This window comes from Chinchilla lanigera, unplaced genomic scaffold (genome assembly GCF_000276665.1).
Source record: "Chinchilla lanigera isolate Chin_1 unplaced genomic scaffold, ChiLan1.0 scaffold00041, whole genome shotgun sequence".
Classification (NCBI taxonomy): domain Eukaryota; kingdom Metazoa; phylum Chordata; class Mammalia; order Rodentia; family Chinchillidae; genus Chinchilla; species Chinchilla lanigera.
This window is the reverse complement of record NW_004955442.1, coordinates 15,664,949-15,677,378: the sequence shown is the minus strand read 5'-3', so window position 1 is coordinate 15,677,378 and position 12,430 is coordinate 15,664,949. Positions and strand designations below refer to the sequence as shown.

Genomic DNA, 12,430 nt, shown 5'->3' with positions numbered 1-12,430 from the left:
AATATTTAGCAACCATGAACTTTTGACTAGGAAGTAACCTGAATACTTGTAAATACGTGAAAACAAATTATATCCTGTAGGCTCCCAGTACCAGATGCCAACAGCCAAGTTCACCAGTTTTACCAAATACATCTGCTGTACAGCAGAGTACTCCAGACATGTCCTGGCATCCCTGAGCTCAGCAGCTCATGGAGTGAAAAGATTATTAAATACACCATGATACAATCACAAAAGCATTAGTGATTTTGAAATCTAAGTGAGAAGGAAGACACAGAGAAAATAAAGACTCTAAGAGGTATGCACTTCACTTTTTGATACCTCAGTGAACAGAATCCTTACCTTTTGATGAGTTTGATAGATTTGAAAGCTTCATCCATGTCTCCCACAGTGATGAAAAAGCTGAAATTGAGCATAGCATCCTGAGTGGGCTTGTCGCAGTCCTCCAGCCCTACAAAGTCTCGTAAAGGTCTCCTGGCCACCATCTGGGGGATATGGTGGTGCTCAGAATGCACCCTCTCTTCTCCATCTGCTTCTCCAGGCTGAAGAACAAAGGTCCCATTTGTTTGTCAGGTCACATGTCAAGGTAATGGATACACCTAAGTCCCTTTCTCTAGATAGCTATCAGTCCTGGGGAAAATCCATTTGCAGATGCACCCAGGTATTCAAGTGATCTGTTTAGGGTCCTGGAAAACCTTTAGGGTCCCTGAAAATTATCAGAGCTTTGGGCCTTAGCTTCAGGTAACAGGTATAAACAGGTCCAGGTGTAAACTTGTTTTTCAACCTCTAACTCCCTAAGGTCAGATTCTCAACAGTTAAAAATGGCTATAATTATTCCCATCTCTGAAGTGTTTTAGTTAGTTTTGTTAAGACAGGGTCTTGCTATGTAGTTTAGGTTGGCCTTAAACTCACTATGAGGCCCAGGCTGGCCTCAAATGGTGTAACCTTCCTGCCTTAGCCTCCCAAGTGCTGGGATTATAGGTGTGTGTCACTATACCTAGCTGGAGTGTGTTTTCTTAATCATAAAGACTTTTTACCAGCTTGAAATAAGTCAGACGTGTACATCTCTGTGAGGTCTCTCAGAATTAAAGAACAATGGCCTGACTTCAGGAAGAATTTTCTTAAATCATAACCTGGATGAGTTCTGTACCCTTCACTCGTGTTTCTCAGTAGAGTTGTTAACCTAGTACAGTAAGCCTCCAAAGAGGCTCCCTAAGAACAAGAAACATTCCTCCAGGTCATGACATATACAGCATACTAGGCCTGGTTCCTGGAGCAATCTGCTATGGTCACATGGAGCCATAGTATGGGGACTAAGAGTTGTCAGACTCTACTACCCTCAAAAAAAATTTTTTTTTAAACCAGGAATCGAACTCATAACCTCATGCTTTCCAGGCAGGCGCTATGCCGCTAAGTCCCTAGCCCTTTACCCTCAAAAATAATGTGTGAGCACTAGAAACCTGGAACCAATGAGGCTGAGAAATTTGCATGTACACAAATAATCAAAATAAGGACAGATTTCATTTCTGTTTTAAGCAAGGTTCTGCTGTGAACTCCAGCCAGGCCTTGAACACTGGATGTAGCCCAGGTTGGCTTCAAACCTGTGGTCTTTCTACCTTGGCCTCTCAAGTGCTAAGATTATTGGTGTGCACCACTTCATAGTTTGAACTAATACTATTCCCCATGTTGCAAATAAGGGTCAACTATGCTTATCCTGGCCACACACATCAGGTGAGATGGCTGTATATGTCACAGATCCAGACCAGGCCCATAGTCCATCGACTACTGTCCAGCTTGCCTTGGCAACATGGCATCCACTCAGACAAAGAGCTGGCTCTGAGCCAGATGTGCTGATGCGTGCGTATAATCCCAGCACCCTGAGAGGCTTGGCAAGAGAATGGCAAATTAGAGCCTAGCCTGAATAACTTAGCAACTTGGCGCGAACCTGTCTCAAAATAAAAAGAAAACGATATAGTGTAGTGTGAAAGCCCTGATAATATTTCTGAATAATCCATCCCCCAAAAGCTGGCTCTGGTGTCTCTGCCACCCAGAAAGCTCCTCATATGGATGAGTAAGCAGGATAAAGACAAAATGTTGGGGTACACACATACACAAGCTAGGCAAGAAGTGTCAGATGTGCAAGTGGGTACATATACTAGGAGGCAAGTGTTGGTGCACATAAAGGGACACAGGATGGGAGGGAGTGTCGGCGCAGGTGTGGGTACACAGGTTGGTGGGGAGTGTCAGCGCACACACAACACTGCTTAAAATGCAGAAGAGAAGGGTCTTAAGAAATAACAAAGCCAAGGTGACAGACTATAACTGAGGCTCTCTACTTACAATGGTGTCATATATGCCTCCTTGCTGGAACAACAGCTATGAGTACAGCGCACAGACAGGTGGGACAGAGAGACACAAAGAAAAGATGTATAAATAGGTAGATGAAACAAAATCTACAGTGTTAAATGAACTCAACAGAAAGAAATGAACTAGAAGTAACTCAATAAAAAGAATTTAAAAGATTGTTTCCAACTTTTTAAGTTCTCAAATCATAGAGAAATTAATGGACACAAAGAGTACAGAATAAGAATGAAATTCAGAAAAGGTCAGTTTGATGGCAGTAATCTACTTAAAATAAGGCAATTAAGGCCACCTGCACTGACAGAGGAGGCTCTCTGAACTTGGCAAATCACACCAAGACTTTCCCAGTCTTTACCAAGACCAACTCCATTTTAATGCACATAAAAGCCAGGCATAGTGGCACATGCCTGCACTCCCATCTTCTTAGGAGGCTGAGGTGAGAGGAGCAGTTAAGTTCAGGAGTCTAAGATCAATCTGGGCAACATAACATGATTATATCTCAAAAAGAAAAAACAACTTGGCATGTTGGCACACACCTGTAATCCTAGCACTCAGGAGGCTGAGGCAGGAGGATCACCATGAGTTCAAGGCCAGCCTGGGAGTTCAGGGCCAGCCTGGATTACATGGCAAGACTGTTGTTTCAAAAAACCAAAAATCAAAACAAAATAAGTTAATTCATGTAGAAGTGTAACATGTAAAGTTTTTCCATGCCAACCTGTAATGGTTGGTCATGTAATACTGCTTTATACAGTGACCTGGAACAATGGAAGCAACTACACCCAGACTCACTTTTTTATTTTTTTTTTAATATGAGGTCTTGCTCAGTTGCTCAGGCTGGTCTTGCACTCATAATCCTTCTGCTTAGCTCTATGAGTAGCTGAGATTACAGATGTGTGCCTCCATGCTCAGCTCCCTGACTCACTCTTGTTCTGAGTGTGTGTAGCACTATACTGGGAGTCCAGTAGAGCCCAGAGCCAGAGACCCCCGCCTCATATACCTGGTCATGTGACTGTCACAAACTAAGTGGCAATGTCTTCCTGCCCTGTTCTTCCTGTCCATTATGCTAACTCCTTTTAAAGCAAACCTGGACCTGGGAAGAACCTGGGTGGGGCCTGTACACTTGCTGGGAACTGTGTGGCTTGCTTAACAGTTAGGTTGGTTTACACAGCCACGTGGAAGGGACCACAAAGAAGATGCAGGTCTTTCTCTGCTCTAAATGCCCACTGCCTTACTGTCATGTAACTCTGGTTGCAAAAGTAATACATGTTAATTGTACAAAATTATGAAAGTATAGGGTTCATTTTGTTTCTATAAGGTGGTTTGTTTTGTTTTGTTTTGTTTTGTTTTATACTGAGAATCTAACTCAGGACCTCATGCTTATCAGGCAGGCGCTGTATCAGTAAGCTAAAATTCCTGGATCCCACAAGGCTTGTTTTTAAGACTGATTTTAAGTCATCTTATGTAAAAAATCAGAAACACCAGATAAAGCTGACACTGTTTAGTCCTTTTGAAATAACAGTAGAACACATAGAAGGTTGCCTACATGTTTGTGATATACCCAGAAAGAGGGCAGCGTCCCTATTTCATGGGATCAAAGCCTCGCAGCCTCTGCTGCAGCTCAGGTGGAAGTAGTGGGCCCAGCCTCACAACACTACGCTTGGCTCATTGATTGCACCAGTCAGGCAGCAGCTAAGCCTGCATGCAGGCCTGCCAGGTTCCTGGATAGAAAGGCCATTAAAAATAATTTAAGAGCTTCCAGAGCTTGAGAACAATGAACTGTTTGGTGAAGCAAAGGGAAATAAATCACTCATAGCCTGAGGATGTGCACCTGGATGTAGGATGTCTTAGGATAGAAGGGCCACTTTTCTGTAGACCTTTTATCTGCATATCATTTCAGAATCACACTGACTTGACTTCAGCTATAAAAGGGACCTTTGCACATGAGAAGACTACATCCAGGGAAGGTAAAGAACTTGTTTAGAGTAAACTGGTTAGGGTGTGTGTTCTTGTGTGAAGAAAATGATGCCATTCTATCAAAAATCTAAAAAATACTATGGGCAGGTGACTTATTCACACCAGCCTTCACAGTAACTGTCTCTGGTTCCAGGTCACAGAGATTTGCATTGTCACTGGTTTTTACTTCTTTACTTGTAGTTTCTAAATTTCATACAGTGAATATAGGAATGTGTAATTTCTATTTGTTTGGTATTTTTTTTTTGAGACAGGGTCTTGCTATATAACCTAGGTTGGCCTTGAACAAACTATGTAGCCCAGGCTGGACTTGAACTCCTGGAGGTCACCTTGCATTAGCTTCTTAAGTGCTAAGATTATAGGCATGTGCCACCATGCCAGGCAGAATATGTAATTTGTTTAGTTGTTTTTGTGGTGCTGGGGATCAAACCCAGGGCCTTATACATGCAAAGCAAAAACTCTACCACTGAGCCACATCCCCAGCCATAGAACGTGTAATATTTATTTATTTATTTACTTACTTATTTATTTATTGTCTTTCTGAGACAGGGTCTCGCTATGCAGTTCAGGCTGGCCTTGAGCTCACTTTTGTAGCCCAGGCTGGTCTCGAACTTACAATGATCCTCCTGCCTCAGCCTCCCAAGTGCTGGGATTAAGAATGTGTAATTTTTGAAAAACAGCTAGGATAAGGAAGAAAAGATAGACAAGTTGAAAGATATCACGCCTTTGGAGGAAAAACAAGAGGGCCTTTTCTTGCATAGGATCTTGGCCCAACCAATACCATGCTATACTGCTCATCAGTATAACTTCTGTCCACCCTGAGAGCAAAGCAACTTCTAATAATTTTTCCCACTTCGGGAGACTGTGGTGTTCATTGCATTTCTGGTGACCAATGATAGCAGATGCTGATCTGGCTTAATGAGAGATGATCTGGGAACCCCGGTGTGCTACTCACCCTCAGAACCCTAGAGATGCTTGGAAGAGCCCCTGCTAGGCAAAGAGAACAACATTACTCAGTAGATTTCATGTATTCACACCTTTTTTGTGAAGTAATAATGGGGCACTTCCATTCCCAGCAGGGTTTGGTAGGCAGGAGGTCGAGGGAAGCTGTCATGGAGCAAGAAGCCATGATCTTCGGAAACGAAGAATGACAAAATCAAAACATCCTCCTGGGAGAGAAAGGACAATGTTGTTCTGTTTTTAATTAGACAGTATAATGTTCTACTTTCCTTCTGATTTCTGTTTTCACTGCCAGCATATTTATATAATCCAAAGAAAACAGAGAGGAGTGCCAGTATGCAGTCTTCTTTTTTTCCTCAGGGTGTGTGGCTGCCACATCCATCTTTATCAGGATTTCTCAGCTCTTATTACCCCTTTTGGAAGAACCCAACATCTTCCAGAACAATACAACCCATAGGTCAATGACCACCAGACTCTGAGTGACCATCAGTCTCACCTGAGTTGGTGATGGAAACTTCTTGGAGGGAGGGGGAAAGGAAATAAGAAGAATTAATGTGTTAAATACATATACTTACCCCCTAAGATGAATGTAAACATTATGTACTACAAACATGTACTAATAAGATGGTTTCTCTACTCTGATTCATACATGAACAATGGCAATGATAACGAAAAGACACATTACTTTGCTTTCAAGGAATAAGGAGTATTCAACCAAGAAACTTCATGTTCTGTTGGGTTTTGTAACACATGACTCAAACAAGAAATGCCAGGGAAGCAATGCCTTCTCTGATCTGCAATACCTCCTGGGCAAGAAATAAACTGGGGTGAAGGAAATATAGAACCTTTCCTTGCTACTGCATCATGAATTCTCACAACTGCACTCACTGTCACTGAAGACAGAAATATTGGATCAAATGGATATAACCTTCCCACTGACATACATGTCTTGATCTTTCACTAGCTATCATTTGCTGTTCTGATTTTCCCTGGATTGACATACTGCCCTCTTATCTTTTTTTTTTTTTTTTTTTTTTTTGAGACAAGGTCTTGCTATGTCGTTCAGGCTAGCCTTAAACTCACTATGTAGAATGGGCTGGCCCTGAACCTGTAGCAGTCCCCTGCCTCAACCTCCTGAGTTCTGGGATAACACTACACCCAGTGCTGCCCTCTATTTTGAAGACAACTTTTCTGGCAGTTCTTTATATCTTCATTTCATTTATTTATTTTTTTGGTTTTTCTCTGGTACCGGGAACCAAACTCACGACCTTGCGCTTGCCAGGCAGGCGCTTTGCCGCTGAGCTAAATCCCCAGCCCCTTATCTTCATTTCAATAACATAGAAGCTACCTCAATACATTTTACTGGTGTTTTAGGATCAAGAATCAGATTTACTTCTGAGAATATTGGGTAATGATATTGGCTACAGATAATCTTAGGGAGATGAGACTCCTACTGTCTTGGGGAAGGGAATGCCTCTCGCTCAGAGACATGTCCTTAGAGACACAACCATGGTGGGATGTGATTTGCTGACTTGAGAATCCTACTTCATCCTACAGATTACTCTGAGAGTAAAATCGAGAGGTCCTATGGGTTAGATTATTTCCCAAGAATGTCTGATATCCACACGACATAAGACCTGGGAAGTGTCAGACAAGTTCTATCCCTTAGTAGGACGCAGTTCCAGGGTCCTGGGAGTGTACCTGCATGGAACTGTGAAGCTCTCTAGAGGCTGGTGATGAGGACAGAGGCAGTGACTGAGAAGAGGAAGCTGTCTCACTGGGGAGCCTGCCTTGTCTCATGCTATGGGATAAACTGAATATAGCATGCTGCCTCAGATTCAATCATAGTGTGTTCTTGCACTGAGGGCTTGGTTCCCATCAACTGTTTCTAATATGCGATAGCTAAGATAACAAGAGAACCGAGAAAACAATATTTGGAGCCAGACCAGACAGGAGTGTGGAACCAGAGAGGAAAGATACTCCACACCGAAGATTTTCCACTTGGCTTAAGATAGGTCTGTTTGCTGTCTTACAAGAATCACTTTCAAGTTATAGACACACTACTTCCAATGAGTGGTGTGAGGGGAACACTATTCTGCATGAATGGATATTCCTAGTAACTCTCCCATAAGACATGTTATGAAGACCTTGTGTCTGGTGAACAGTTACCATGTGCACAGTGGTAGATACTGTGGTGGCCTCCTCAGCATAGGGCTGTTTGTCTCCCGTAGCCTGGGCTCCCAGCGCTTCTTGCATGGCCTCACACACGAAGAGCCTGGGTTCACTCTGATCCCAGTAATGGCTTATGGGAATGTAATCTGTCAGTCTCTCATCTGTGAAGATGTGGCTCCTAAAAGAGAAGGGAAGATTCACCCCCAATTCTGAGGAGAGCAGTCTTGTTTTCATGTCCTCACACCCGCGCTGGAGCGTCTTGCTTACTGTACCCAGACTGAGGCCTCCCTCTGCAGGCACCCTGTCTCTGGAGCACCTTTGTACCTCACACTGCCATACATCCTGTTGGAAGATGCTCTCAGATTATTAGGAATTAGTCGAAAGGGTCCTGGTGTAGTCTAATTTGAGGAACTACAGAATGTGATGCTTGGACTGTGGAGGGCAGATGAAGGGTCCAGGAATTTCCCTAAAGGGATCTTTTCCAAGACTAGCAGGATAGGGCAACCCCTTTGGGATCCCTCCTGTCTCCCAAGAGCTATTCCTATTCCTATTCCTATTCCCCATTCCTTTTCTCTAATAAAATTTCCTACTGTTAAAAAAACAAACAAAAGCAAAAAACAAAATGAAACAGAAAAGACTAGCAGGATGGTGCCCCCTGCTGGGAAGCATCAACTTGTCTCAGTAAGGACCTGGTTTTTCTAGCGGGGACCCTGTCACATTGCCCATTTTTATCGTGGACACGCTCCTCTCTAAAATTCCATGTTCTATGGGCCCAGAACTTCCTAAAGTATTGTAGGGGGACTAAATGAACTGGATGACAAAGAATAAGACCTCAAAAGATGGCAGGTGCCTGGATACAGGAGACAAGTGTAGTAAGCCTGGGTGGAGGGACTGCTAGGCTCAATGGGCTGTGGAGGCTGCACAGGACCCTGTCCTAGAGAAAATGAACATCCCTTGTAGATGCTACCTACACCAACACCAGAGATGTGCCCATGGGCACATCGCCCTTGAGCATGAGCAGAAAGCAGGGGAGACATGATAGTGTTTTGGCTTGAGTGTTTGCTGAGTACCCACAGAGTGCCAGACACACACTGTGGACCAGATTGGTCCGGTACAGGACACAAAGCAGATGGAAGGACAGGACAGCAAGGCATGAGTTCAAAGTCATTTCATAAAACAAAACACTGAAAACAAAAACTGGGGACTTGGATAGTAGGGATTAAAGGAAAGGTTAGTTCCAAGCTTTTAAACCTGGGTGGCTGAGAAGATAGGTGCTGTGGTGAAAAAGGGAACTCTGGAGAGTGGGGTGCACCCAAGACATTCAAGGGCATATGTTCTGAAGGAGGATGGGGAGCCATTTGGAAGGGAAATGAAGATGGGAGTGTTCACCTGGGGATGCCATCAGGGTTGGGAGGCAAAGTTTACCCAGTGAAAAACAGCTCCAGAGAAGGTCTGATGAGGCAGTGTGTGGTTGAGAGAGGCAGGGAAGATTTTAGGTTGGCTGGACAAGAGGAAATGCCCTGGACAGGAGGGACCTGTTAGAACTAGTACAGTGGGGCTCAAGGTGTAGTTCAGTGGTAGAGCATTGGCCTAGCACCTGTGATCCCTTGGGTTGCATCCAGAGCACTGCCAAAAAACAAACAACAGAAACCTAGCAGAAATGGCAAAGCAGTATAGTACATGACAGAACTAACAAGCTGTTGAATCCAAAAATCTAATTCCTCTGATTTTCTGTGAAAAACCCATCCAAGCCTAAAAGTTCTACTTGTGCTTCTTTGCTCTGCATTTTCATCACACAAACACCGCATCCTGGCTGTCATCCTACCCCTCTATCTTTGAAGATAACTTCTCTGTGCTGTTTCTCCACTGACAAGGAGACAGACTCAAATCCAGCATGCTGCATATTGTTGATTTCCTGTCTTACTTTATGAAGAATCAAACAGCAGTGAAATACAGTACTGTAAGATCTTAAAGTCTCACACACCTGTAATCCTAGCATTTTGGAGGCTGAGGCAGGAGGATTGCTGCGAGTTCCAGGCCAGCCTGGGCTACAAAGTGAGCTCAAGGCCAACCTGAACTATATAGCAAAACCATCTCTCAAAACGACAAAAAAAAAAACAACAAAAAAAAACAAAACCTTGAAGCCTATGACTACGCTCTCAATAGCAGAAAGAACTACAAATATATGCTATGTTAAATTCCTGAAGAAAAACCGTATTTTTTTTCTAGAAACATTCTCTACGAAGACAAGAGTCCTAGACTTAGGGTGTGGCTCAGTGGTAGAGTACTTGTCTAGCATGTGTGAGGCCCTGGCTTTGATTTCTGGCAATGTAAAAACAACAAAACAAAGACAAGTGCCCTCCCTCGTATTGGAGACCTCAGTGGTTTTCAGGGCTTCTCTGTTGCCTTCTGACCTGTGACTCCTGGGTTGTTTTTACAGATACTGTGGCTAGAGCCCTTCTGAAGTTCATATCCTACTCAATCAATTGCAGAACTTTAACTCTGGAAGACAGAGAGTAAGACTAAAATCTACTTCAACTGCCCAAGGATGTTTCCTTTTTTTTTTTTTTTTTTTTAATCTTTGTGCTAATGGGGATCAAATTCAGGGGTGCTCAACCACTGAGCTATATTTTCCCAGTCCTTTTTGAGACAGGGCCTTGCTAAATTGCTCAGATTGGCCTCAAACTTGTGATACTTCTGCCTTAGCTTCCCAAGTAACTGGGATTATAGGTGTGTGCCACCATGCTCGCCCTATTTTTTAGTTTTTGTTTTTGCATGACTGGGAATTAAACCCAGGGCCTTCAAACTGAGCTACACCCATAGGCCTGTGTAAAATTTCTGAAAGAGTCTTGCTAAATTGCCTAGAGTGGACTTAAACTTGTGATTCTTCTATGAAGTTTTGTTGTTGTTTTTTGTTTTTGCTACTAGCAACTGCTGTAAAGTCTTCTGAAGTTTGAAATACAACTTAACAATGACCTATCCAAATGATGAGAAGTAAGCAAATACTGTTTTCAACATCTTTTCTACAAAATCCTCCCAAACACAATCTTACTTGTTAGTTTCTTGTCCATTAAAGGGTAGTGTCTCTCTCTGATCAATCTGCCCAGTCTTGAGATCAAAGACAGTCACTGTGTCCATTTCAACATCATAGAAGCAGATTCTGGAATCAGGAGTGTTGTCAGCCTGAGGGAAGAGAAGATGAGACAGTTTCCAGAGCAACCTGGACCCCTGTTGTGTGAGGTGTGCTCCAGGAGCTATACAACATTTCCTAAGGGTAATATACCCACCAGCCACGTCTACAACCACACCAGCCTCTAGGGAGTGGCACACTTTCAAAATTTATAATTTGAACACCAACTTCCTTTTATCCCACTGAAACAATTTTTAAGTTCTCCCCCCGCCCCTTCTCTCTTTCTTTTGGCAGGATCTCACTATGAAGTTCAGGCTAGCCTTCTGAACTCACTGGTAACCCAGGCTGGCCTTCAACTCAAGTTGATACTCCTGCCTCAGTCTCAGGAGTGCTGGGATTACAGATATGTGTCACCATGCCCAGCTCAAATTATTACTATATAATTTCAAAGAAATAAAACAAATCTAAAACATTGCCCAATGTTTTCTTAGCTGACATAGATTAATCTGGATTCTGATGAAACAACTTTCACAAAGCTGAGTGAAAATAAACTTCATGAAGATGGAGGAGGAGCTGTTCCCATTCTGGGGCTAGCACATGAAGTAGTATGTAATGATTCATCATAAGGACCAGGGGAAGGAGCATCCTGAGGCCTGGACACATCTGCCATGTAAGGGAAGACAGACACTGCTCGCTGCTCAGTGTATGCTGCCCAGTTGGACCTTTGGAGCTTTCTGTGGTGATGGTTACACTTGCAAGTTGACAGCAGTACCACTCACAAGAGCAAGAAAGGGAAGACACCAAAAAGAATGGATAAATAACACAGTCCACTGTATAAAGGAAAAGCATTCAGCGACAATGAGTAAAGCCCTGACACCTCCTACAACACAGATGAACCTGAAAAACATGACGTTCAGCGACAGAAGCCAGTCACTAAAGGATAGTTACTGTATGATTCCATTCCTGTGAAATGTCCAGAACAGCCAAGTCCATAGAGAGAGTAAGCAGATTAGTGGTTGCCAGGGGCTAAGGAGAAGGGGGACTGGGGAGTGACTTTTTTAATGTGTATAGAATTTTATTTGGCAGTGATGAAGATGTTTTGGAACTAGATGAGGCACAACAGTATAGTGCCACTGTTCAATTTAAATAGTTAATTTTATATTATGTGAATCTCATCTCAATTTATTAGAGAAACTATTGTAAGAAACAAATACCTTAGCACCTCCAAAGGGCACCTTGCAGCTGTAAGTAGCTGAAGTCAGTGTTTTAGTAGTAGATGAAGTGGGAGAAAGAACCTGTGGCACAGCAGAGAGGGGCCCTCAGGACTCATCTCTGAGAGCTGCACCTGCACAGTATCCTGCATACTGGACATGCTCAGTAAATTCTGGGGTCAGGTGGGAGTAGGGAAGCAACAGAAACAGAGAAGGTCCATACCGGGTTCTAACTCAGTTGCCTAGTGCATATATTGACTTTTGAGGCCTCAGGCCCAAGACTGCCTGCTTCCTGGAAATCTTTCCATACGGGCTCACAGCCCCAATTCCTCCTGCCCTCCCTCAGCAGGCCTCTCCTCACCTAGCCTCCTGGGCTGCTCCCTGCGGCTTCATACTGCCCTCCATCTCCCGCACTCATTCTCTTCTGTATTCCCTGTTACCACTGTGGTTTTCCCTCACTCCTTCTTCCCTTGGCTAAAGGCTGGCTGGTGCTCTGATGAGGAAGTTGTATCAGAATCCTTGATAATAAGAGAAAGGAGGGGCTGGGGATTTAGCTCAGCGGCAAAAGCGCCTGCCTGGCAAGCGCAAGGTCGTGAGTTCGGTTCCTGGTACCTGAGAAAAACCAAAA

At 43.5% G+C, this 12,430-nt stretch overlaps 1 protein-coding gene across 4 annotated transcripts in view; it reads right to left on the bottom strand.

Moving 5' to 3' along the window:
• Ift140 (intraflagellar transport 140) overlaps window positions 1-12,430 on the bottom strand; it is a 93,578-nt gene that overhangs the window by 41,628 nt on the left and 39,520 nt on the right. For all 4 annotated transcript variants that reach the window (XM_013517666.1, XM_005391568.1, XM_013517668.1 and 1 more), the window contains exons 15-18: window positions 10,514-10,644; window positions 7,459-7,639; window positions 5,367-5,498; window positions 340-539 (exon numbers count right to left, since the gene is read on the bottom strand). In XM_013517666.1, the coding sequence (XP_013373120.1) occupies window positions 340-539; window positions 5,367-5,498; window positions 7,459-7,639; window positions 10,514-10,644 (644 nt within the window). The remainder of the gene's footprint in view (window positions 1-339; window positions 540-5,366; window positions 5,499-7,458; window positions 7,640-10,513; window positions 10,645-12,430) is intronic.